The sequence below is a fragment of the Martes martes genome, assembly GCF_963455335.1.
Source record: "Martes martes genome assembly, chromosome: 14".
NCBI classification, from domain to species: Eukaryota; Metazoa; Chordata; class Mammalia; order Carnivora; family Mustelidae; genus Martes; species Martes martes.
In genome coordinates, this window is record NC_137902.1 from 32065752 (window position 1) to 32093004 (window position 27253).

A 27253-nucleotide genomic window follows, 5' to 3' on the forward strand; every position below is an offset into this window, starting at 1 on the left:
CGCTCACTTGTTTCAGGCAGAGGCGAGGCAGTGGGCCCCACTTGGTTAGCTGGTGACCAGGGAGATGAGGAGAAACCTCATCACAGAGCCTGGTGGCCCTGCAGACCACATACTTGAGGACAGAGGCTGTGTGGGAGGGGAGTGGTGAGATGGGCTAGAGGTTAGGTTTCTCAGAGACCATCCCGAGATGGCTGTAAGTGGCCAAGCAGGGCTGGGGCAGTGGAGGCAGGGAGAAACCAGGGGAGCTTGAGAAATGCAGGTGCCTGACTGACCTGGCTCCCAGAAAGAGGGGAGGGGCAGGACTCAGGCCTGGGGAGGCGGCCTGGCAGCTGAAGCAGCAGGATCAGAAGAGCCATTCCAAGGCCACTGCACCCTAGGAGCACCGGGAGACTGACGAAGAAGCCCATTTGCAGACCATCTCCCATCCGGCTCCACCGTTCGGGGTGCCTAGAGGGTGGCGTTGAGACCTGGGACTTTGGAACCCGGTAGATCTGTGTTCGTATCTGTGGCCATTCAGCTGTGGACAGGACATTCTCTGTCCCAGCCCCAGTGGTATCCTCTTGAGAAAGGGCTTGATAATTGCACCCGCCTCATAGCATTACTGCGAGTGTGGAGTGTGTGAAGGTGTTGCACCTGCCTAGTGGCATGGAATGAGCCATTAGAGGTTAGCTGCTATTAGTAGGTTATGATTGTGCTTACTGTGACCTCTCTAGAGAGGGTTTTCCAGACCTCCCCAAGTGTTCTGGGAGTTGAGAAACACTGAGGTTTCCCAGGGACAGCTAGCTGAGGGTGGGCAGCCCCAGCCCCCTCCCCCATCCACTCCACAGGGCGCTGGTTCTCACACCTGAGCTGCATCAGAATCACCTGGAGTGAAAGACCAGGATGCTGGGCCCCAGGCTGGGGCTTTAGGATTTATGGTTATTCCCACTGACAGGTCTGAGGTAGTCTGAGAGTTTGCATTTCTGACAAATTCCCGGTCATGCTGAGATGCTGCAGGTCCAGGGATCACATCTGAGAGCTATTGCTAGAGGGAAGGGGGGTTTTCTTTCCATCTTAAAGGAAATGGAGGAAGAAAAGGAGTGAGGGTGAAGACCACTTCCTTGGGACTGAAGATAAAAGGAGGTGGGGCACGCAGACTCCTGGGTGCAGTGGGGAGCACCCCCCCCCATTGTGATGAGATGGAAATCTGAAGGAAGGGGCCGGTCAGTGGCCAGCATCTTGGAAACTGACTTCCTGTTCCAGCCGCCTAGAACTAGCGCCAAGGCAGATGCCTGAGGACAAAGGCAGGCTAGGGTTTGAGCGCGAGCCCCATTCTGATAATGTTGTGCCTTGTGGAGAGCTGCTTTCTCCCTGGTCTCAGGGAAGGCACAAGTGGCCTCCAGCACTATAGGCTGAAAGTCGCTTCTTGGCCCTACGTTCTTCAACCCATATCGGCCTTTGCCCCCCTGCAGTCTGCCACTCTAGCCTCCTGGAAGGGTGAGGCCGAGGAGTGAAAGCATAAAGCATTTCTTCCTAAGACTAGCTTCATCCAGCCTCTCCTGGCCTACCTGGGAAGATCCAGCTCCCAAGGATGTTTGGGGAAGAGGGAATCCTCAGGGATAATTGAAAGAAAAAGACCGTACCTACAGCCCATGGCTCAATAAAATGACCTAAATCAAGTGCAGGACCCTTCCGCTGGGGTAATTAGCAGGGCGAAGTGGGAGGAGAGGGTCCTGGAGCTCCCCCTCCTGGTTGTCGGGTGGCATTAACACACAGCGCTAACGGGTCGCCTTCCTCGGCAATCTGTGGGGTTGGATTTACAGGACCATACGGTGACTTGAGCACTTTTAGGAAGCTCTCTATCCTCCGAATAATTCTAGATCTTATGAATTCTGACAGCTAGTTTAGGTGAAGGAATATCTTGTGTTAAAATGCGAATACACCGAAGAATTAAGGGAGAGCGATCAGTCATACGTACCTCTACAGTAAATCGATCTTTGTAGATTATTTTCCTCCTGGTAAGTGGAGATCATTGACTCCCAAGTCGGCAGACATTCATTTAGCATCATCTGTGTGCAGGGCACGGAGTAGTCCGTGGGAACTGTGGTGAGAAATAGGGAAAAGAGAGGGAAAAGCAGCATAATTCTGGGTGCTTCAGTTGAGGACAGAAGTCTGTTTACTGCAAGAGAAGAGTCAGGCGTGGGCTGCTAGGCCACTGTCGTGGTTTCCGAGGTAAAGTACGAAGGACCCGGGCAAGATGGTTTTGAGTTCCAGCATGCTCTGGGACCTTGGGCACTTTGGGAATTAACCTGACACAAACAGAATCCCATTCACCAGGGACAGATTCAAGATTACATCTCAGGGCAGTCTGGGTGGAAGGCACCAGCTGGGTTTGGGCAGAGGGAGAGTACCAGAGAGGCTGGAATGAGTTAACGCCACAGGTCACTTGAAGAAGGATGGGGCCCTAGAGACGGGACCTTCCAGCTGGAGATCCTGTCCTCTTACCGTACTGCTCACTGGCCGGCGTCCTGCTGGCGCCTGAATGGCTGTGTCCGTGTGGCTCCCAGCCCTCCTCTCGTCCCTCTCAGCTCCCTGCACCTGAGCCTCTGGATGGCAACTTGCTTCCTCACCCTGCCCCCACCCCGCCCCAGTCTCCAGTTTTGTCCCAGAGCCTGGGAGTCCATGCGCCTCGACAGGCAGCCACGTCCAGCCCAGACCCGGAGCCCAAATATGAGGAAGCAGGTGTCTCCTCCATGCTTCCTCCTCCCAGTGCCCTCACAGACAGCTGATGTCAGGTAGCGTCCAGCTCCCTCCCTTATCGCTGGGGCCAGCGTCTGTCCCTAAGTTGCTCTGTCTGCCTCCTCAATGCCTCGCTCCCTGGCTTCGCCGCCACCTTCCCTCCCTGCAGGCCCACAGGTTGCTGAGCAGTTGCCCAGACTGGAAGCTCCAGGCTAGTATTACTGCCCAGCACCTTCTTTGCTTACGTGACCCCTTGACACCCCCATTTCAGATGCATCTCCTGTTCCTTGTCCTTGCTCCACCTCCCTCGTCCTGGGAGACACGGTCTAGTTTCACAGGGACACAGCCCTCTGTCAAGGCTCAGCTTCGCCACTTAGCATCTTTGTGATGTGGGCAACTCGTTCAACCTCGGCGAGCTTCAGTTTCCTCATCTGTGACATGGAAGGGCCTCGGTAGAGGTGCTGGGGTCCAGTGAGCTCCTTCACACCAAGATTCAGCACCCAGCCGGGCACACTGCAGGTGTTCTTTGATGGCAGCTCCGATGGCAGTTGTGCACGTTGGAGGCCTGGGAAAGCCTTCCCGTAATTTCAGCTAGAGGCCGTGAGCGCAGTGGGAATGAGGAACGGGGACGACGGTGGACGTGTGTTTGGAAGAGTGAAGTGGCAGGACCCCGTGTGGTGTGTGTCAGGAGCACGGAGAGGTGGGACTCCCTGCTGCCTCCCCTGTGTGACCCGGAGAGTGGCTGTGGTGTTCGTGGAGACAGTGGCTTACAAAGGGAGGGAAAGGGATGTTGAATTCCATTGTTTGCCATACTGAGCTTTGGGGCAAGGGCAGGACTTCTAGGAGGAAGTTTCTAATAGACATTTGGAAATTTGGAGTTCGGGATGTGGATTTGGGAACCACGTGCATCCAGATGAACGCTGGGAGGTTGGAGGTCTTTTCTGAGGTGGAGTGAGATGGAGCCCGTGGACGAGCCCTTGGACTTGCCCAGTTCAAACCTATCCTCCAGACTCTGGCCCTCAAGTGGTAGCTTAACCCTGGATCCCCAGCCACGGCTTCCTGACCAGCCTCCTAAACTCTGTGGACCTTGGTTTTTTGGATCAGAAGCATCTGGAAAGAACTGCAGTAATCTTAGTGCTGACTCCCATTACCTTATCCCTGCTTCTTGATATTATTTGCCTGGCCAGGTGTGGGTATTGGCTCTTTTGGTTCAAGGTGACATGTCCCCAGGTCAGGTGTTAGTTATTCTAGAAGAGACAGGGAGCCCAGTGTGCTGCTGGGTGTGACGTGGAGCTTCCTGTCTAGTATAGCCCGAAGACCATCAATCCCTGTGTTCTGACCCACAAGCCAAAATCCCATTCACCCCTTCCATTTGTGTTAATTCTGTGCAGTTTGCTTCAGTCCTTCCTGCCTGGTCCTTGACCACATTGTTAGCTTTGGAACTGTACCAGCACGTTTTCTCTGGTTTGACTCTCAGGTTTGCGCTCTAGAAATGGCAGTAGCAAAAAGTTACGAGAAAATTGACATGGGACCAGTTAAAGACTCTCTCTGCCCCCAGTAACTCAGAATCCTCCTTATGAATGCCGGTGCAAGAATGACGGCCAAAGTAAGAAGTTGGAAGGAAAAGTCTCTGTAAGAGAACACCCTCACTTTTTTTTTTTTAAGATTTTTTTTTTTTTTTTAAATTTATGAGGGAGGGAAAGGCAGAGGGAGAGGATGACAGAGAATCCCAAGCAGACTCCTTGCTGAGTGTGGAGCCCAACATGGGGCCCAATCTCACAGCCCTGAGATCATGACCTGAGCTGAAATCAAGAGTCACATGCTTAACCAACTGAGCCACCCGGGTGCCCTGAGGATACCCTCACTTCCCTTTTTTTGTTTCTTATTTCATATTTTATTGGACTGATGTACATTTCACCATTTCTGAGACATAAAGCTAAATAGGACTAAGAATGTAGAATGGGAAAGGGCGGGAAGCCATCCACAAATTTGGCTAAACTAGAAATGTACATAATCCTTTGGGTTGGAATCAAGGGAAAAACCTGCTCAGAGCTGAAGGAAGGTCTTTGGTTTCTATCAAGAGTCTCTTAAGGGCTCTGTTAGTAGAAGGGTCAGCTTATGGAAAACTCCCAAGTTCCACAAAACCCCATTAGGCAGGAGAAATGGACAGGACAGAAGGAGGGGCACCTGGGTGGCTCAGTGGGTTAAGCCTCTGCCTTTGGCTCAGTTCATGATCCCAGGGTCCTGGGATCGAGCCCCACATCGGGCTCTCTGCTCAGCGGGGAGCCTGCTTCCTCCTCTCTCTCTGCCTGCCTCTCTGCCTACTTGTGATCCCTGTCAAATAAATAAATAAAATCTTTTTTTAAAAAAAGAGGGACAGAAGGACATGGGTTGTGGGGGCAGCTGGTCTGCAGGAGCAACGGCTGGGCTGGCAGCCACAGCTTGGGCCCAGGACTCGGAGGTAGGAGGCTGGAAGTCTAGAAGCAGAGGCAGAGGTTAGTGCCTTTCCCCAAAGCCCGGGCTTCCCAGTCAGTCTCTAGGATGCAGATGCTCCCCTCAGACAAGGAACACCCTCACTTCTGACACCAAATACTAGGTGAAGCGATTCTCAAAACTGTCCTTGGGTTTCATGATTTGCTAGGACTCCAAGAACTCATTGAAAGCTATTATACTCATGGTCGTGGTTTATTACAGGGAGAGGATAGATTAGTATCTGCCAAGAGAAGAAGCCCAACATGGGGCCTTTTGTTGACCTCTCCTAGGGAGTCAGGATGCGTTAGTTCCCAGCACTGAGGTATGACAGTATGTTCCAAGTATTGTCAACCAGGAAGTTCTCCTGAGCTGTTGTGTCCAGAACTTTTATCCACTGCTCCCATAGCTGATCCTCACTCTCCAGTCCATTAGGAGGCTGAGGTCTTGATGGCTCAGAGCCCCCGCCCCCCAATCACGTTATTGATCGGGCACAGAGACCACATTGCGATGACATTCCAACGGTTTAGAGATTAACTACCAGAAATCAGAAAGCAAAGTCAGACCTCTTTCGGGGTAAGGTTGTTCTTTATCACACAACTGGAATAAAAGAAATAAACACAAATGAGATTGGAACACTATTAGGCCCACTTTGAACTCGTCCTCTAATTCTTGGATACTCTGCTGGAACATGTGAAATCTGACTCCGTGAAAGTTGTCCTAAGATCCCAAGAAGAACTGATCAGCAGCACAACTTTAAAGCTGATCAAAATGAAATTAGCACAGAATGAGATGAAAGAACCTATCAGGAGGCTGTGGCCACAGGCCACGAAAGGTTATGTGTAAAGAAGAGATAGAGGAAAAGATAAGAGAAAAGAAATTATACTTGTCCTGGAAAGGCTGGGTCTCTTCAGGGCTGCAAAACCTATCTAGAATCCAACTTTCCTAGGCCCTCCTCCCCTTCCAGGAGCGCTGAGGTAACACTTTGTGAGAGAAGCATTTTTGACAGCCTCCTCAACCAAGAGTTAACAATTGACGATTATGTATATCAGGTCTCACCTGCGGCACTCAGGTCCAAATGGCTGTGAGCCGCTGCCCACCTGGAAGGTTCAGAAGACGAGGTAATAGGATGAAGATGTTGGGAATTCAGGCCTCCTTTGGTAAGGAAGAGGAATGCCGAGAGAGGTCCTGGGAACTGCCTTTTCTGGGGCAGGGAGAGGGGAACAGTTTTAATGACTCAGAATAAGATGAAAAAGAGGGTTGATCCCAAGGATATTATGTTCTCAAAGCTATTTATTGAATAGCAGCTGTCAACAGCTCTGACTTACTTCTCTGTGTGGGGAACCTTTTTTTCCTTACGCTTTGGAGTCCAAGTTGACTAAAGCACTTGCTTCACGTCACATATTCCCATTTGGTCCTCATGACTCAAAAGAAGCCGAGAGGCCCTCCTTTCCTAGGCAAAGTTGTCCTTCGCTGCAGGACGGGCAGTTAGCAAGGACTTGGACTGGGCCGTGTGATGCCAGAATGGCAGTCCCTTCACGACTAGTGCTGTGGAGGGACAGACATCTGTTTCTTGGCACCACCGGAATAGAAGCAAACCAACCAAAAACCAAAGAGCACGCGAAAGAGTGTGCCGCCCCATCCACGTAGAACGCCCGCGTCCTTCACGGGGTAACCCCTCGCTCCGAACCATTGAGGTTCAGTGTGTGTGTCGATCTAACACATTGGATGGAATGACTTGACAGAGGTGGACAAGAGAGAACTTAGAAAGGAAGAGGGAGCAGAAGTTGATGGATGAGGCGGGTGGGGACCACTGTCACATTGTGTCACCTAGTGGTTGAGGGCCTGCCATGTGGAAGGCAATCCCTGGGCCAGGAATCTGGATGGATGCTACAGTGAGTGTTAAAAATGGTCATTTTTAGGATCCTCCACATGCCTGATCTCTGGATCTTCAGCAAGCGTGTAAGGTGTCCATGGAGTAAAGATCTTACTTCATAGATGAGAAAAAGGAAATGTACAGTGGTTGGCAGCCTGCCTTCAGTCGCAGGAGCCAGTACGTTGCAGTAGTGTGCATGGAACTCAAGTCCTGTAGAGTCCCCAGCTGTGTGATTGGGAAGAGGAGACAACCTGTGGATTGTGCGTACGGGGGTGGCAGAAATGTGAGCAGCAGCCTGCTGAAGGGGAACACAACCGAGAAACGTGCTGTAAAAACTGTTTTAGAGGGGAAAGGAAGCAAGGATGGATACTTGAGTAGTTAAAAGTTAACAGAAAACAGTTCTCTAGAAAAAGGATGGTGTGTGTTTGTTTGTTTTTAAGATTTTGTTTATTTATTTGACAGAGACAGTGAGAGAGGGGGAGCGGAAGAGGGAGAGGCAGGCTTCCCGCCAAGTGGGAGCCAAATGCGGGGCTTGATCCCAGGTCCCTGGGATCATGATCTGAGCCAAAGGCAGACGCTTAATGACTGAGCCACCTAGGCACCTCAGATGTTCTTTGGGTATTCCTCTTATTATGGTTTTCAAAGTGTGGACTACGGACCGGCAGCCTTAGCATCACCGGGTAAACGTGTTAGAAATGTCAAGTCCCAGGCTTTAGCTCCCATCTACGGAGTGAGGAATGCTGGCGGGTGGGACAATCCGTTCTAGTGGGCACTCTGCTGATTCTGATGCAGCCAGACTGCTGTACCGGGATACAGATCCCCCAAGACCTTGACCTCTGCCCTTGCCTCCTGTTCCACCACCTTTGGCTCCCCGCACTTCCCGGGAACGTCGGTGGCTGATGGTGGGGTTGCTGGCTGACAGTGGTGGGCAGAGTGCTGCCCTGGATTCTGGAGACCCAGACTGATTACTTTGTGTTTCCTGGCTGTGTGATTTGGGGCAAGTGCCTTGTCCTCTGTTTCTTCATCCATGAAGTAGAAGGATCACCTCCCCTGCAGACCTGTTGGGTGACGAAATCAAATGTGAAATAGGCACAAAAGTGACTAACAGCATCTGGCACTTAGGTTGGTGGTCCGTGACATTGATCAATCTCAGCCTGACACCTGGAAAGCCCACCTCTTGAGGGAGCCCCATGGAGATGGGCTGGGGGTGTGAGAGCGGCTGTGTCCGTCTCTCTTGGAAGGTAAGAGTACGTAGGGCACAAAGAAGGAAGTTAAGGGATGGGCTAGTTCAGGAGTTGGCAAACCGGCCTGTGGGCCAAATCTGGCCCATGCCTATCTTTGTACAGCCTGTGAACCAAGAATGGTTCTTGGGAAAAAATGGATAAAAGGAAAATCACAAGAGGAGTGGTATTAGATGCCTATGTTAATTATATGAAATTCAGAATTCAGGGCCCATAAATAAAAATTCTTTAGAACACGGCCACACTCATTCATGTACCTATGATCTGTGGCTGCTTTTGTGCTAGGACAGCAGGGTTGAATAGTTGCGACTGAGACCACATGGCCCACGGTGCCGAAAATACTCCCTGTCTGGCCTTTTTTGGAAAGAGTGTGCTGACCTCTGGGCTAGGTGGAGGAGAGAGCATAGACACGAGATGATGCAGAAGATGATAGCAAACACTGAGCTCTGGCAGGCCCCATGCTAAGCATTTCTCATGCATTCTGTCGTTGATCCTTAGAGTAACACTCAGGAAGCCAGCGTAACATTAGCCCCACTTTTCAGATGGGAAAATAAGCTTGGAATTTGCTCAGGGTCACAGAGCCCATTGGCAGTGCATCCAGGATTTGAGCTGAGGTCCAGCTGCTTTCCCAGCCAAGCTGGTAACCCCCGTGCTCTGCTGCCTCTTGGTGTGAGGGGGCTCTCAGATGTGCCTGGCTTGGCTGGGATGGCGGGGTGGTAGCCGGCTACAGGGAGACAAGAGTGACTTGTAGCATGATGAAAACTCAGGGTGATTCAATTTTAAATTGTTTATGTGGCTCATTTAAGTGGAAAGAAGAAAAGCAGACAGGGAGGAAAAAAAAAAGTCCTTATCACAGCGAATACCTCTGGGCTTAAATCATGCTGTCCCCCCTAGCCCAGCGCCAGTCGCCACCGAAAAAGTGCTTATCTCCCTCACCCGTGTCCAGGAGCCCAGCCTGCTAATGAGGAGAGGTCATTCCGAGCCCACAGCAGGACTGGAGAAGGGGAATGGGAGTTACTAGCGACCAGGCAGGAGAGAGTTCTGTTGCCTTTTTGTCCGTAAAATAAGAATGTCAAGGAACAATTGTTTCTTCATTACTGTGAATGTGAGCCTTGTGTTCTCAAAGGTCAGCGCCTGTGAGCACATCATGGGTTAGAGTGGGTTCCTATGGTAATTAGGCCCGTCATGACTGAGGGCATTTTGTGTCTGGCAACGGGGTGCTGGCGTTTCCTCTCTCTCTGCGGTACATGCTTGTTTCCTGCAAGTGTAACCATTTCTGTTTGCCCCCTTTTCCCTTTGTTTTCCTCCTTTCTGCACCACACGTAGTTCTGGACTCAGAGACTCCCTCAGCAGGTAGGACTTCTCTTGCATTCTTTCTGCCCCACCTTCGGCCCGGGACTTTGATTAGAGGGGAGCGGGGAGTATTCCTCTGAGTGAGGGGTTTCTTTCTTTTTCCCCCCTATCTCTCAGATGAGTGGAGGCTTTCTTCCAATGCAGATGCCAATGGAAACGCCCAGCCCTCCTCACTTGCTGCCAAGGGCTACAGAAGCGTGCATCCCAGCCTTCCTTCCGACAAGCCCCAGGTAGGCATGTGCCCAAGGGGGGGTTGGGACGGGTGAGTGGCACCTGTTCTTGAGTCTACGCTTGGGACTTCCTGTTTGCCCGGCTAAGGAATGGGCTGGGTTCTGAGTCGCAGCTCTGGAAAAGCTCCGTGAGGACCAGAGTGAGTGAAAAGTGGGGGGGGGTCAAGGGTCACAGACGCATACGATGAAGATGGTCTCTCTGTACCAGAGGACAGGAAATGTAAGCCCAGTGTTTTCTAGGTCTGAAAGGCACATGGAGATGTTCTGAAAGAGAGACTCTGTTTAGCCCTGAGAAAGGGAGAGAAGGTCTGAGCCTGTGTGTTAAAAACTCTGGAACAGGATAGTCAAGAGACGAGTACGCTCTTAGGTTTATTCCATTAATTTCCTGTAAGAGTTCCAGCAACTCGAGCCTTTCGGATGATGATGATCACGTAGTTGCAGCCAGCCCCGACGACCAGCCCCGAGCGGGCAGACAGAAGCCCCAGCCTCCTCCGCCTCACGTGAGCCTGCGGAGGAAAACCCCCTGAGGTTGGACAGCTTGGAGAAGGGATAATTTTGCTCAAGTCTTTCCCTAAGCTGTTTCCCTGATCTTTCTTCCTTCCTCTCCCTGTGGCTACTCTGCCATTTCGATGATAGAATAGACCCTGTTTTAATTCAGGCGATATGTGAAGAGTGTTTGGTTTTTTGTTTTTTGTTTTTTGTTTTTTGTTTTACATAGGATTGTTACACCGTCTTTCCAAATTCAGGAAGATTTGTGGTTTGTTTATGGTGTCCTATCAACCTGCCCCATGGAACAGAGCAGTACTTTCTTTTAAAGCAAGCTGTGCTGCTCACACAAATGCAGGACGTGTTCCTTGTGGGGCCCACTCTCCCCTGGGCCTGTCTCCTGCGAAGGTGCTCCCAGACCTCACGAGGAGCCTGGGGGTTCCAAATGCCAGCCTGGTTCCCACCCCGCTCCTCAGTGGTCCTCTGGCCCCTGTTCCTGAGGGCATAGAATTGCACCCACTTCTGTAATGCTAACTGAGTCAGAGGTAACGTCTTCCTTCCTCTCTGCAGACCCTGTCTTTCTAGGCCTCGAGGTGTCTCTGAGCAGCCCTGCTAAGCCTTCCACCCCTGCCATGCTTGTCTCCCCTTGGCATAGCCCTGTGCGTGCCAGGCCAGAGCTGCCAGCATGCCTGGCCTCCTGAGGCGCTCATGGGACACAGCTATCCAGTAAATGACTTGTCATAGTTGTTCCGTTTCCGAGACCTGCCATGGTGTGTAAGTGTGCTGTCCGTGGCAGACGGGCTCCTGTCTCTGCAGTCTCAGGAATGGATACAGTTGGCTCCTACCCGGGTTAGGAAATGGTGCTAATTAATTCAAGGCAGATTTGGAAGCACATCCTCCTTCCCGATCAGTGACTTAGCCCAAAGCCTTGTTCACTGGTTCCTTTTAGCTTCTTAGACAGCTCTTCTAAAGAGATAATTTTAAAAGCATGTGAAGTAAATAAAAATTTGTCTTAAATACATTTATTTACTGCAGCTTTATTGAGCATTCATTGTGTTCAGATCAGGATGTTAACCATTGCCCTCAAGGAGTTGGTAACGGTGAGCCTTATCATAAGGGCGAACCTCCTGTAGTATCACCTATAGATAGTGTATTTTCTTTTTTTTTTTTTTTTAATTTATTTGGGGGGGGGAGGGGCAGAGGGAGAAGGAGAGAATCCCAAGCAGACTCCCCACTGAGCATGGAGCCTGATGCAGGGCTTGATCTCACAACCCTGAGATCACAACCTGAGCTGAAATCAAGAGTTGGATGCTCAATGGCGCCCCAACAGATAGTGTATTTTTTTGTCTGTCACTATCCCCCCCCCAAATTTTTTTACTGTTTTTTTTTTTTTTTTTTTTTAAATTTAAGAGAGAGAGAGTATGAGAGGGGAGAAGGTCAGAGGGAGAAGTAGACTCCCCATGGACCTGGGAGCCCAATGCAGGACTCATTCCTGGTACTCCAGGATCATGACCCAAGCAGAAGGCAGTTGCTTAACCAACTGAGCCACCCAGGCAAATACTGGGTGTTTTAAAGGGAGCCTGGCAAATTGCCAATACAGAGGTTTTTATTCTGTATATTCAGTGTAAAATTGGCTCCCCAACTTTCAAGAATTTTAGGTAATACATTATTTCTTGGATTTGTTTTCTGAATATAAACATGGCTTCTTGTCCCGATAGCCATTGGCAGAGCTGTAAGTAGACACTGGCTTGGACGGGACCGGCTGAGCTGGGATGGTGACTGGCTTGGCTCAGCTTCAGATGAGGACAATTCTCAGAGCCCCACAGGCCTACCGTCTCCTTTTAAGGAATGAGCTGGGGTCCAGGAGACCCGGGGGTCAGAGGGCATTCCTGTCTCCCAGTGCTCCCATCTGCTCCCTTTCCCCCTGCTGGCCTGGACCTGTTGCCCAGCTCTCCTCCCCTCCAGGAATGGGAAACCAGGGCTTCCTGCTCTCTGACGGCATCATCGTGGGGGTCTCCAGTGAAGGCAGAGATTGGTAGTTTCTGGAACTATATCAACTAGGAATACCTGATTCTTTAAGGAGCCCCATTTCTTCTCTGCCCCCACCTTCTACAAAGATAAATGGAATTGCATTAGGAACCAGTTAGGGAGGAGTGGAAACAGCCTATGTAGACCTACAGTGTTTACAGTAGATCAGAAAGTAGTTCCTTATAAAATGATGGTGCCTGTCCCCCTTTGGGACATACTTTGGGACAGGATGGCCTTTGGCTCTGAGTGCCTTGTCAACACTCTAGGGAGGCGTCCTGTCTACGGGGTCAAAGCCCTGGGAAGGCTTATGCCTGACGTGATGCAACCCCAGGCCCTTATAGGGCTATAACCAAATTAAGTTACAAACTCCCTGAAACCGATTTCTATCTTTGGACAAGAAGGAATCACATGTGGGACACTCGAGCTCAAAGTAAAAGTAAATCTGAGCCAAAGTCAGAATTGTCTTTTGCTTACCTCCCTGACAACCCTCAGCAGCTCAGCCCAGAAGTCCCTTTGCTGCGTGCTGCTAGTTTTGAGTGTTTTGTTTCTGGAGATCATCCTTCAGTCTGAAACATGCCCCGGCCTCCAGTGTTAAGTTCCTGGAAACCGCAGAAGTCCCCGCTGGAAGGTTTTACCCCTGCTGCCTACTGGAGAGGGGCCGTTGGTTTTGTGTCTTCGGCAAGCGCGTGTAGCCTTGTTCTGCCGGCACCGACATGGGTCCCCTGTGGAAAGGGTAGGCATCGAGTTAACCTGGGTCATCCAGATCATTTCTTCTCGATCTGGGTTATTTGTAGCTTGAAAACTGAGTTTGTTATGGGACAGGTTGCTTACTGTCTCTAGGGCTGATAATCGAATCCACACTCAAAAACCTTGATTTCTCACCTATCTATCTGCACTCCACAAAAAAAATAGAATAAAGTAAACAACCCCCAAACAGACCCACACCCTGGCACTCTCCCAGTTTTTGGTTATAACCCATCCACTGGGTAGTGGCCAAGCTCTTAATACACCTCACCCGTGCCGTTGAGAGGACGTTCTGGTTTTCCTCTAGCACTGGGCTATCTTTCAAGACAGGAACCAGTGAGAAACATCTAGGTGCCTTAGCTTAGGCTGCTATAACCAGATACCATAAACAGATGTCTTTACCAACAGACATTTATTTCTCAGAGTTCTGGAGGCTGGGAAGTCCAAAATCAAGGTTCCTAGTAGGGCACTCTTCCAGGCATGTGGACAGCCACCTTCTCACTGTGTCCTCACCTGGTGGAAAGAGGGAGCCCTGGTCTCTCTTTTTATAAGGACACTAATCACATCGTTGGGCCCCACTTTCATAACCCCATCACACCCTAATTATCCCCTACAGGCTCCACCTCCAGACACCATCTTGGGGCCAGGGGTTCGATATATGAACTTTGGGGGACATGCACATTTAATCCGTAGCACTAGGAAAAGAAACTTCTCCACTAGGAAAAGAAACTTCTCATTTTATGGTCTCATTTCCAGTCGAGCCACTGGCTGACAGATGGTTCTCATTGAAATGAGGATCGTTCTGGAGATTTACCCTGTTTCCTCTGCCCCACTGGGACCCAGGGAGGAGCTGGGAGCTGTGGGGTGGGAGAGGGAATGAGATGTGGCCTACAGCCTCTTAGCTCTCAGCCTGGAACCAGAGCTTTGGGCTTGAACCGGGAGTGTGAGGCTGGTCACCCCACTGTGGGATTGTCTGTGCTTGGCGGTGGTCTGGATGGCAATGGGGAAGGGACTAGGATTGGATGAACCAGGCACAGTCCAATTTGGTAGGTAAATCAAGTGCTTCGTGGCCTGGTCCCTTTGTTCTCTATGCTTCAGAACAGGAGACTACGTGCTTTTAATCTCATGCCTGTCTTCCTCCTAATAATTAGTTCCTTCAAGTTGTTTCCTCTGAGAGAAGAGCACATGTAGATTCCAAGTCCTTAGTTTTCTTTACTAGGTGAGCTTCAATTTGTTATGCTTATGGAATTGAGTGCTAAATCTCAGTGATTCAATTAAGACATCTGTCTCCTGCGAACACAAATAAGAACGATTCTTCCAATTCTCTATTTCCCAAGGGAAGAGAATGAAAGACATTCAAGCATTTCAGTAAACTTAAACTTTGAGCACGAAGGGCATGGAGAGAGAAATATTTGAGGAAAAGAGTGTGAGAAAACGGGGGGGCTCTGGGTCCCCCTGCCCCAGCATTGTGTCCTTGGGCACCCATCAGTCAGGAGGGCTAACAAAGGGTGCAGGTCACCAAGGATTGCTGTCAAACTGACTTAGCACGTGGCCTCTCCGGGGCTGAGATGTGAGCGGGTCAGGCTGGCCTCTCCAGGTGAGTGTGATTCAGCCCTTGGCTTCACCCAGAGGAGACGTGTCGGGACCTCAAGGAGTCCGGGATTGGCTTAAAGACATGTCAAGACTTGTTTTTCTTCAGATCATGTTATGCTGTTGTTTCTAATGGTCGTCCTTCTTTCCATTTCCCTCCTCTTTGTTTTTTCTCCCATTTTGATACTATCTCTTGAAAATAACGCTAAAGGTTCTCTCTCCCCCTCGGCCTCCTCTCCCTAAAGAAGACTGCTTTGCATGGCAGCGTCCCACCGGCCACAGTACCCCCAAGGACTCCCTCTACCTGAGCTCACCAAAGCCTTATGTGCCCCCCAGCACCCCCAGCCAGCAGAGGCCCTCACGACCCCAGCCCGGCCCTGAAGGTGTGCAGCGTCCCGGGCCCTCGCTTCCAGGTCCCACAGTCCCCGGTGCTTCCTCCCAACCCCGGCACCGCCGTGTGGCCACAAGAACAGTTTATAGGGAGAATGTGAGCTCTAACCCACGTCACAAGGCAAATGGGAATAAAAAGGTCAGCAGCTTATATGTACCGTGTTTATCCAAGAACATCTGCCGGGTGGCTGCGGAAAGCGCCTCTCACGTTGCACATGACCCAGCCACGGGCACACCCTTGGAAGCTGCAGGCGCTCTCGCACTGGCTCCCAGCATTGTCCCCCGCACAGCCGGCACGGGAAGGCCACCCTCTGCTCCTCCTGACCCTCCCCAGCAATTCTTTGACACCCGTAAAGATGCCGCTAAGGGTGCTCGGCCTCCGTTCCCGGACGCGGCGAGACCACCTGTGCTAGGCCCCAAGCTTTCCTCTGCTCCCGAACACCGGAAGAGAAAAGAACCTTACCTTTTGCAGCCGTGTTATCCAGCCAAGGCAAGGAACTAGGAATGTTTGTGTGTCTTCTACACTGTCTCTCTCGAAGTCATGCAGGCAGCTCAGTGGTTCTCTGGGCTGCCTCCCCTCCCTCTCCTTGTCAACCCTGCCACAGCTTGAGTCCCAGATTCTGCTCTCTAAACACCTTGGCACAGCCCTCTCTGTCCCCCGCCCTTTCTTGGTAGTATGTAAGTATGCCGGAATGTGGGATCCGTAGACTAATAATAGGGTGAGTTACAGCGTGTCGATGTTTGATCGCAAGGGGCCAGAGAAATTGTATCTGCTCCCAAGCTTTAGGGCTCTGCAAGCAGTTGGGGGGCTAAACGCAGCCTGCCTGCCTGTTTTGTTGTTCTCTCTCTCTCTCTCTCTCTCAAGTGCTAAAAGGACTCAAAAATAGATGGATGGCAAGTCGACTTGGATGGGGTTCCCTCTGTGTCATGGAGCGTCAGGAGGCCAGCTGGCCAGCACCGACTGTCTCATGTACTCTGAGGAATGGGCACCGATTAAATAGCTCTCAGAGTACATCACTGCATGTCCAGTCTCAACCGCTTAAATATGGAATTCCTTCTTCCCTGCCGTGCGCCTTTACGTAACGACCCCCTTATTTCCTACAGGGTGCCACTTCCTCCAGTTCAGCCCAGCCTGAGGTAATAGTTGTGCCTCTCTACTTGGTTAATACCGACAGAGGGCAAGAAGGCACAGCCAGACCTCCAGCATCTCTGGGGCCCCTTGGCCCCCCAGGCCCGGCGACCGCCCCTGCCGGCTCACCTCTGACCTTCCCGACTCTAGATGATTTCATTCCCCCTCGTCTGCAGAGGCGGCCCCACCACAGCCAGCCAGCCGGCGCTCCCGACCCCCACCCCCCCGTTAGCCAGACACCACCATCCTTCTCACCACCTCCTCCGCTGCTCCCTCCGGCCCCGGAGGGCCTCCGCAGAGCCTCGGAGCCTGACCTCACGGGAGCCGTTTCAAGTACCGTAAGCTTGCTGGAATCCCCTCTTCACAGCTGTCCTGAATGTCTGCTCCTGGCAGTGAAACCCCCTCTCACTGAAGTACTAAGCCGTGAGGGACGTGTCCGCTGCCACTGTGCTCGTGTGGCGACCGGACCCGTGTGTTGCTTCCCCCAGAGTGCATGACTCCCGCGTGCGCGCGCTCTCCTGCAGCCACTCACGAGCCCCTCACGACCCTCGTCCTGTCTGTCCTGTTCGGAATGCACCCCTTCCTGAAAGAACTCCGTTTTCCCTCTGAGAACCTCTGTGGCCTCGCCTTTGGCTCGTGATTCTTGAGAGGCCAAGCAGATGTGGCGGTGAGAGCCAAGGGAAACCGAAGAGCCGTGAGGGGACGCCAGCGGCCGTCTGTCCGCCAGGGGAGCAGTGAGGCTCCAGGGCAGGAGGAGATCGCCTCTTCTGTTGAGTTAGCAAGTAAACACTGTTACGTACACAGGAGGCAGAGCGTAGGTGTTTTTTGAAAAAATGAGAGAGTTGAGTTTAATTGAGTAAATGGATCTAAAAGCCTTGGGCCAATGTTAGGGCTGTTTTCTCCAAAGGCAGAAAATTGCCGGGGCCCCTGACTAGTGGTTCCCAGGGGTCTTTGTGGCAAAATGTTGTATGAAGGTCGAGGGCCATGACAGCCGAGTCCCCATGGTAGGTGGGAGGGTCCAAGTGCTTGAGAGGAAAAGCTGAATCAGGGTACTTAGTCTTTTTTCTCCTCTTTTTCCGCCCTGGGAGTCAGAGGATCTGAGACCCTCAGAGTGAACTGTAAAATGGGAATGGGTGGATCTACCCATAGGCCTGTGGGCTGCGGTGGGACCGAGTATGTTCGAGTTCCTAGGATAGTGGAGAGAGCGCTCAGTGACCATTAGCTACGTTGTTGAGGACTTGCCCTTGCAAATGGGCGCGAGAGTCCCTCAAAAATAAATCATTGGCTAATTAGCAATTAATGAGCTCCTACCATGTTCCGGGCATTCTGCTAGATTCTGTAGATACAACTATGAATAAGGCACAGCCCTTGCTTTCATAGGGTTTTTGTAGGTACCATATGGGCCCTCAAGCTTAGCATACCTGGGATTATCCAAGAGGCATGGAAGCTCATTTAAGTTGTCAACTCCTGGTTATAGGCCCGGAGTCCTGATTGGGTGGGTCTGCAGAGGGGACTGGGGCTCTGATTTGCTAACACACAGTCTGGGGATTCTGATGCTGAGGGGCCTCCGATCACATGTTGAGATACAGCGGGTCATGTAATTGGCTGATGCAGCTAAGGGTCCGTAACGTCCCCTTGTGTAAAGGTGTGTGCCTACAAAACTGGCTCTAGGGGTTCATTAAACCAAAGCCAGTCCTGCAAAAAAAAAAAAAAAACCAAAAAACAAAAAAAAAAAACAGGGTAACCTCTTTTTGGCTTGTAGGAGAATATTTAGCCAGATACCAGGCCCGCCAAAGCTGGGGACGGCTTCATTCTGGTCTGGGTCCTCTTCTCAGATCTCTAGATGCGACACAGTGCAGTTCGGTCAGGCCTCTTTGGTTATCCTTCTAGCTTTGAGCTTTGCAGCTCAATCCTGTTGGAGGAAAATGCTAGATTGTTTCTAATGCCCTCCCCTCCCCGCAGCAGCTTATAGATGAATTGAGAAGCTGCTCCTGCTTTGGAGGGTGTGTTCTTCCCTTGGGCACAGAGTATTTCTCTAGAGCAGCACATAAAGCAAGATACGTTTAGTGCCCTCGTTTATTTTACGATTGTGAGTGGTTTTGTTGTATACTCTATAATGTATCATCTGTAATGATTATCAGATGAAAATCTGATCTAGATTTTCCTACTGAGTTTTGTTACAGGTGATCCAGAACAGGTTAGTTGGGACAGTGTCCTCAGTTTCTCAGACCTGAGGTGATCAGCTTGGTGTAGACTTCTAGGGGGGCCCTCAGCTGGCCTGGTAACTTCTGGTTGGGCCCCAACTAACAGTGAGGTGAGGAAGGGCACTGCTTGGGGTCTTGTACTCAATGAGAACGGTCAAGAAGAACCACCAGGGAAGGTGGTCAAGCCACAAGCTAAGATTTGCTCCACCTGTGGCTAGTTGAGAGGAAGAGGGGGAAAGAAAATTCGTGTGACTTGAATGGGTTCTTGTAGTCAGTAGCCATTTTTGTGATGTTCCAGAAATAAGACTTGTGCCACAGAATGAAATTTTGTGGAATACTTCCTGTTCACATGATCCATCCAGACACCACAGGAGGCACTTCTACCTTAGGGAGTCACACGCCCAATTTGTGTGTGTTTCTTGGGTGCATTATGGCAGAGTTTTCAGAGATATATCATTTATCTTTATTAAATCACTTAGGAAGTAAATTAAGACAAGTATAATTTTTTTCTACTTTACAAATGAAAAAGTGGAGATGAAGACTTTTGAATAAGATCATATTATATGCCTCTCGAGCCTCAGGGAAAGATTTTAGTCACTAAATTGAGCCGTTGCCCGTAACTAGGAGCTGCAACATTAGGACACTTTCAGAAGAATTGGACTGAAGCCCTACTGTGTGTTAGGAGCTGGCCCCGGTCCTGATACGTTCTCTCTTTTACGGGCATGTGTTTTCTTGCTGCAAAGGTTGTTCTGGTACCTTTGCAAATAGACGGCTCCAGTCATTCAGGTGGTGTTTATTTATGAAGCACCTGCTGTCTGCAGGGTGTTGTGCTAGGTGCAAGGGTCGAAAGGAGGAAGGAGGCATAGCTTTTGTCCTACAGGTACTTAGAAGCTGATCTCTGGAGCAAACTAATTGCTTGGAGCCATACTTTCATCTGGAGAGTAACGATCAAAGTCTTGCCTTTCAGACTCCTTAAGAATGACATTCCGGCTGGAGGTCTATAAATTCCAAGATAGAAACTTTATGAGATTTATAGGCATGATAGAGGAAACTGTAAAGTGCATCCTTACTACATATTGAGGTCTTATTTTCCTGTCTTCAAAGAAGGCTGCCATCATTCACATTATGCAAATTATAATTTTGATAGTAATGATTCTATTGGATTTTATAGCCAAAACCTCAGGTTTTTGAAGTCAGGATCTTCATAAATCTTTACCACTTCAGAGATCTTTGTCACTCAAGACTGGAGTGAAAAAAAATGTCAGGTAGAACGGGATAACAGAAGCAAGTGCTAGTAAGGCTGAGGAGTGATGCAGATAGCAAGAGTGGCTTTCCGGGAGGACCAGTACTTAACTCCTCACTCTTTACATCGATGGCTTCTTGTCCTCACATTGTCTCATGTTTCTTTAGACAAGTGTACTAAACTTTCCTGATTTTTCCCTTAAACCAGCTCTCGTTCTCGGATCACATTTGGAATTGCATGAGTTTTGCATGTTGTTCTACTTTGTTCTGAATTTCCTTTTTTAGTAACCGGAGTGACCCATAGTTATTACCAGGTGAAAAATAATGATGTTGCTGAGACTTCCAGTAACACTCACCTTTGCTCTCTACCCTTACTAACACCAACAAAGAGACTGTGCATTCCAGATTAAGCTTCTAACTGGAATTCGTGATGTCTCATTGATTACATTTCTTTTCATAATTAAGGTTCTTGTAAAGCTGTAAATTTCTTCTTTTTAAAAAGCATTAACGTTAGGTTTCACGTAACTTATAGTTGGTCACAGTGTGTGTTCACTTTTCAGGATTCAGGTCCTCTACTAAATGAAGTTTCTTCATCCCACGTGGGAACTGATCCCCAGAGCTCTGCACCAGCTAGCAAGCCATCTTCTGCCTACCCCTCTACGACAATTGTCAATCCTACTATTGTACTCTTGCAACACAACCGAGGTAAGGGACCTTCACAGAGTGCCCCCAGTTCATTGGCATTCACGGAGCTGTGCTGTGACTTCCAGGGGCAAGACTTCTGCCTTTCCACAGAAATTTTTACAAACCCCGTCTTTCCCTGAGGTTGTCTGCCACCGTTTACTCACTCCCGTGACCCACAGAGTAGACCACAGCAGGGAGACAGGTCCCTGATTTAGGACGATGTCAGATATCTGCGTAAGCTGTTGGAGCATGTATTGCACACCTGGGGCTTTCTCAACTATCTTCAGAGGGCAGCACCAAAAAGAAAGAAAGAAAAGACAGAAGGGAAAAAGTCTATGCACCTAAACTCCTCTCATCATGAGCATTCGGATCAGAGTTTTGGCTGGAAAATCTAGGTACAATAATACCTCTTTTAATAAGTCAGGTGGTTCTTTGACATCATGAATTTTCTAGAAAGCAAAATTTTGATTACCAAAATTTTTTTTAAAAAGCAAGCATAATAGGTGGAAACCTTTATAAACTGTCAGATGTGGTTTTGTGCCTCTGAAGCAGGCACTGGACTTTTCTCTTGGTGACTCACTGGCCTTGACTCTTGCCAGCAGTTATCACACTGGGCTGTCACTCAGTGCACCCTCTGGGGATAGGAGGCTCACGTGGCTGTTTGTCCCTCATGCTGTGCGACCCTGTACAGCTCTGCTGAGGGTTTCCATGTTTCTTTTCTGTTGCTTCTCTTAATGCTTCTGGTTAGTTCTTCCCCTTCTCTGAAGGGGCATCTTAGGCAAAGCAGGAGCACTTTGAAGTAATAGTTGTATCTGTTGACCCTTCTGCGTTAAAATTTCAGAAGATGATTCTAAGTCCCAAGTTTTTACTAGTTGGAATTCAACAGAGAGAGAAACTTTCCCTTCATAAAAATCCTTTTCAGTGTGAAGTGTAAAGTTGTCAAGCTGTTTCCTAGAGCAGAAAGAGCTTTTTAGTCAGAGTTTCAAAAAAGCTGGGCACCAAACCTCTCCTTTTCTTGACTTGCTGCTCGCCTACTGCGCAGTTCTCCCAGACTCCCCCTCCCCTACATTAACTTGGACGAGAATGGAACTGGAGTCTATTTTTAATTGTTTTCCATATTAAATGGAGTTTTCTGTTTCCTGCTTCTAACTTGTAAAACAGATGAATGAAACATTTCCTCTCACTTAAAAATCTTCCCACTCAAATCTTAAATAGTTATTTTCGTAATTTTATTTTTTTTTCATTATGTATGGCCTCCATATTAACCGTCCTCCATGAATCTGTGTTCTTCCAAAGACGGTAGGGGTCCCAACCCCCACCCTAAACTATAGAAGACCCCATTCTCAGTAAGGGCCATACCCCTTACTGGCAATAGCTTTCCTGCCCAGACAGTGTCCACAATGCAGGACAAAGTGAAATTTTGGTTCTCTATGAACTTCTTTATGACTCATCTCTTAAAAAAAAAAAAAAGTCCAAAGAGAAGCAAGTTAGTTCCCAGAAGGAAAGGCAGTTTCTCTAAAAATGGGATTTATTCCCAAGGCAACTCCGTTTTTGGGAAATGCCAAGTGTAATGTCAGCTGCTTCCACCAAGTCCCTCAGATGACAGCGAGACATCTTTGGGCACAGAAATGCCTGTATTTCTTTTTTGTTTCTTCTCTGGGCAAATGGATGCCTCTTATTTGCCCAAAGGCTTTCGGTTCTTGCCTTTTTCTTTTGTGCAGTCCTGTACTTTGGATTTAAAGATCAGAATCATGCTGCCTGAATCACACATCCTTCAGTGAAGGATACAAGTACATTCTTTTTTTTTTTTTTTTTGGAATTAAAAGTAGCTTCTCCTAAAGAGCAAACCATATGTTCCCTAAGGAGGCGGAGCAGGAAGAGTGGAGGAAAATGGAGGCGCCCAGCCACCCAGCCTTGGATCACTAATTGTCAGTGGGGTTTAGGTCGTGTGTTTTGGCCTTGCTTTGGAATTTACTCAGCCTGGCAGCAGTGCTCATAGAAAGTACCCACAGAAACAATTTCTTAACTATTGCAAAGTCTCCTGAGGGAATGATAACTTTACTCTACTTCTGGAATTCTAGTTTAGTCATCCTAAAAAAGGTCCCTTTTTTTTTTCCTTGCCTCCGTGGCCCCAGGGCACAGTGTGACAATAACCTTCTCTCTGCAAGCCAGTCCCCACCCCCTGCTGTAGACACAGGAGGGGGCACCACACGTCTGCCCTGGCCCACACCGCACAGCTCCTCGCCCCTCTCCTCGACGTTTACACCACGGGTCTGAGGGCAGGGCACTTATGACCAGTCTGAAAGGAGGATTGGAACCAGGAAGCTCAGGCATGATGAGGTGCCGGGTCCCCTCGCTCAGAGCTCCTCAGTCTTTGATGTGCATGGTCTGGAGAGTACAGCCTTGCAGATTTGCATGTAGGAGGTCTGGGGCAGGGCTGAGAGCCTGCATTTTTTTCAGCAACTCACAGGATACATTGGTGGTTCCTGTCCCTAGACCACACTGGGGACCAAATGTTCAGTGGCCCCCAGACTCTGGGTCTCATGGTTACGGGAAGCAGCCTGGGGACTACCCCAGGGTTGCTCATTTCTAAATATAGTAAATAACACCCCTGAAAAACAACTGCTCTTATCCATGTCATTCTGTGACATATCCATGTCATTCTGTGAAAGAAAAGCCAGAAGGAGGAGCAACCTAGCCTTTGAAGTTGAATAGATTTGCCGTTGTCTGGTGAGGAAACCCTTGCCTCCGGTTGGCAGACTGGAGTTTGGGAACTATAGGTCAGGTGGGCACTTTCATTGGACAGATGAGGAAACCAAGGGCAGAGTTTATGCGATTGGTCAACATCCGCTAGCAAGTTGCTGGCAGAGCCGAGCCTAGTGCTCGGCCAGGCTCCTGCCGTCCAGCTGGTGTGAACTTTGTCCGCGTCCAGAGGTGGACAGGCTGTTCCACTGGCTGTAGGTGCCCCTGCTGCTCTGTTTACTTCTCGCCCACGTGGCTTCTGGAGGGAGGGTGGGGCTGCCGCCAAGGGGGTTGGTGACAGCTCCCAGGGGCTGGCAAGTGCTCTGTTTTTATCTATGTGGCTGCTTTATATTTAGCAGCTGTGGAAGGTAAAGGTCATTTTTGTGCCTATCCCGAAGCACGTACACACAGAACTCTCAGAAGGAGATCTTGGGCTCCCCTCTGCGAGTGCCTGGGAGGGTGAGCAAGCCAGAGACCGTCTATTGGGGAACAGTAGTGGCCTGGTGGTCAGGGCCGGAAGGCAGGCCCCACTCGGAGTGGGGAAGCCAGGTTCTAGGCCCTCCTCTGATGTTCAGTGTCACCGTGGGTAGTGTGTGCTGCTTATCTGAGGTGTCTCAACCTGCCCGCCCTACCTGCTAGGGTTGTTGCGTAGATTCAACGTGTTAACGTGCGAAAGCTCTTAGAACAATATCTGGTGTTTAACAGAGCTCTCTGGAGCTGGGAACTGGCATGGTGACAGTTACAATTCTGTTTCCTTCAGAATGTACTAAGACTGGGGTCGTCATAGGGTCCTGGTCCCTTGGAACCAGGGGAGTTGGGAGGGTCTCCTTCCATGATCAGATCACCTTGAAACCACATGGAAACAACCAGCAAACAGTGACCGTTTCCTCAATCTTGGGGCAGATGTGGGGGGAGGGAGGGTGCTTGGAGACACCACGCCTGGGTAACCGAAGCCACAGTAATGCCCCGGCCCTTGGCTGGGTGTGGTGGCCACACCACAGTCTGCCATCTGAGCCCAGGGGGCGGTCAGGATGCCAGTTTGGGGACGCTCATGACTTCTGGCAGGACTTCCTGGTCTTACCGTGTCTGTGTAAATCTCACGATGTATATCTTTTTTTTTTTTTTTTTTTTAATCACAGAACAGCAAAAACGACTCAGTAGCCTTTCAGGTAGGTGCCAAATATTTCTTTACACGCTAGCGCCTCAGATGTGTGAGCAACACAGTCTGATGAGCTCCTCTGATGTGCTGGGGACTCTGTTTGTTGCTGGGCCACACGGATGGTGAAAGCAAGCACCGTCCCGCCTCCTCCCTGCAGCCTGAGGGCAGAGGAGGCACCCCACACCAGTGACCCCAGCTCATACACAGACCCTGGGCGGCCGTGATCAGCACCTGGATGGGTAGGAACAGGGTCCTGTGAATAAAAAATAACAAAGGGCTATGCCTCAGGTGGAGCATTCGTGACAGGCCTCACTGAAGAAGTCCCCTTTCTGTCGCTTCTAATCCCTGTCCTAGGATGTGACAAGTCAGGGTTAGGGAATGTACGCAGGTTCTTTTCTTATTGGGTGGCAAGCCCAGATGCCAGTCGGTGGTGTGTGACGGGCCTGGGTGAGAGCCTCCAGACCAGCAGGGCCTGGAAGTGGGGGTGGGGCGTGAGCAGCCATCAGAGTCTCCAGGAGAGCTGGTCCAAAACCCGGATACCCAGGCTACAGCTCCAGAGATTTGGATGTCGCGCGTATGGGTGAGCACTCGTGTGTCTAACCGGGTCCCCAGGGATGCTGATGTTGCACGTGTACTGAGCAGGCTTGGGAGCAAGTCTCTTCAGGAACTGGCAGTGGTGGGCTTGGGTCTGCTAGATCCTCAGGTGTCGGGGCTCCCTCCCTGATGAAGCGTAGCCGCATATAGGCAGAACCGGGAGGAAGCCCAGGAATGGGCAGCTTTCACCATGTCCTTAGGGCTCTCTGTAGCCATTCTGCCTTGAGTCCCGGTCCTCCTGCTTCTCTGTGGGGCAGCATAGGCAGGCTGCTAATGCTCTAAACCACAGGTCAGTTTTCTGACCTGCCAAATGGGGAACGTAGTAGTGCCACGTAGGCCCTGCGTATGAGCAGCCCAGAACCGAGCCTTGGCACTCATTAGGTGCTCAGTCGACATGAGTTTCCATGGTCAGCAGACACCACTATTAATTCGGGCCTCATTTTATTGAGACCCTACTTTGGATCCCACCCCGGGCCAGGCTCTGTGGCAGTATCTGGGAACTGTGCTGCCCTCCAGCAGCCCATGGTGTGGTGTGATGGTTCATAACTTTTTTTGGTGGTGGACTCATTTGGAGAATCTAATAAAGGCGGTAGATTCACCTCTAGAAGAAACCACACGTGTCAGACAGGCACTTGGTGGATATTATAGACACGTATAAATCTGGGGCAGGAATCCCTGATCTCATAGATACACAAAGCCACCGTTTTCTGAGCAGCTGCTTCACGATTTCTGTTACTTCCTGCTACTGCTGCCCTCGGGATTCATGGAGAGCCCAGTGGGGGGAACATGGGTTTCTCACACCCTCTCTGCTTTATCGGGACTTGGCCCCAGGACCAGGACAGGCTGTGGCTGAGCACAAGGTGCCCTTCGCTGCCCCCTCCTGACTCTGCCACACCAGCCCACTTCAGCGCCTGGCCCCCGCCCAGGTTGGCTGAGAGCTGAGTGGCTCTGAAACGAAGGGAGCTCCTGGGAACACGTTCCTGCCTTTGGGATTTGGGAAGGAGCAGTGGAATGGATGAAACAGCTGCCCAAACACAGGTTAGGAGGCCCAGTGTTTGCTCCTGGCTCTTTTTATTGACATCGTTTTTGCCCGGGTAAGTGACTTTACCTCTCTGCAGCATAGCTTCCTCCAAAGAGGCGTGAGGCTCATGTGTGACAGGAAGGGGGGTATGCTCTGCCCACCAGAAAGGGCTACACAATGTTAGGGCTTCTCCACCAGGCTGGCAGGCTCGGGCCACTTCCTTGGCTCCAAAATAAGTTTCATGTTTTTATCTTTCTTGAGTTTTGGGGCAGAACCACTAACGGTGTTTGATAGAGTGGGGCATAAAGTAAGCGCTCACTTAATGTTAGTTTTTGTTGACAAAGCAGCAGCATGATTTTGTTCTGAAGGAGAGAGGCCCAGCTGGGCTGACTCCAGTCTGCTCCCCAGCATCAGTACCTGGGGTGATGGCCCTTGAAGGGCCACCCTTCTCACCCCAGCCCCCCATCCTTAATGGGTTTTTGTCAAGCCTTAATGGGGCTTCTTGTTCAATGGCCTTCATTTGGGATGGAGACCCACGTGGCATTTGGCTGCCTCAAGCCTGTGGCTCTCTCGGGGAGGTGTGCACAGAAGCAGGTCAGGGCTGGGGCTGAGGGTCCGGCATGTTTTCCTCAGGGAGGTGTCGGCACTGCTGTGGTCCTCAATCACAGAGCTTTGGGTGTGAAGGGAAGGAAAGCTGTCCACAAACACAGAGGCCCTGTCCCAGGTTGTCAGCATTGTCATTTACTGAGTGGCCCTTTCCAGCACCTTCCTTTTAAAAGCTCAGTTTAAAACTAGACAGAGATGCTGCAGGAGGTCTTGCTGAGGGAATCAGTATTTGCCCCCCTTGTCCCATGGATGTCACTGGGTGGTCCTGTCACCTGCCTGGTACAAGAAAGTGTCACGTTAGGTTTTCACTACTTAACAACAACAAAATTTTTTTTCTTGAGGCTGCCATTCATCTTTCTGTGCCCTGAAATCCACTCAGTCATGAAGCCCGTGATCACAAGCTTCCAAAGTAAAATAATTCAGGGCTCATTTTGTAGACCATTTTGGACCTCTGACCACTTTGGAACAAATCACTGGACTGTCACCCCAGTTTTGCAGTTAGGTGATTCTTGTTGGGGCCACTTGCCCTAACAATGAAAAATTGTCTCTGGGTCTGGAATCCCTGAGAACGCCGAGTCTGTGCTAAGAGAGGACATGGGAGTGAGGAATGTGAGCGCCTCCAAGCACTAGGTGAGATGGCTTGGAGTCAGCCCCACTGCTGCTTCCTGGCGGCACTTAGGAAGGCCTTTCCAGGCAGGAGGAAAATGCTCGGCAGAGCCATGGTAAGGGTAGACTTGGGTGACTTGA

At 50.3% G+C, this 27253-nt stretch overlaps 2 protein-coding genes across 4 annotated transcripts in view; both read left to right on the plus strand.

The window, feature by feature from the left end:
• SORBS1 (sorbin and SH3 domain containing 1) overlaps positions 1-27253 on the plus strand; it is a 224987-nt gene that overhangs the window by 118106 nt on the left and 79628 nt on the right. For 2 of the 3 annotated variants that reach the window (XM_080822788.1, XM_080822789.1), the window contains exons 5-7: positions 9775-9887; positions 20261-20405; positions 24266-24295. In XM_080822788.1, coding sequence (XP_080678914.1) covers positions 9775-9887; positions 20261-20405; positions 24266-24295 — 288 coding nt within the window. Of the gene's footprint in view, positions 1-9630; positions 9658-9774; positions 9888-20260; positions 20406-24265; positions 24296-27253 lie in introns of all 3 variants that reach the window. The other variant, XM_080822787.1, reaches the window with a different exon arrangement.
• Positions 11441-15627, plus strand: LOC308355453 (uncharacterized protein; the record flags this gene model as incomplete). The annotated part of the gene is made up of 2 exons (XM_080823683.1): positions 11441-11473; positions 14947-15627. The coding sequence occupies 2 exons, from the start codon at positions 11441-11443 to the stop codon at positions 15625-15627; spliced, it is 714 nt and encodes a 237-aa protein (XP_080679809.1).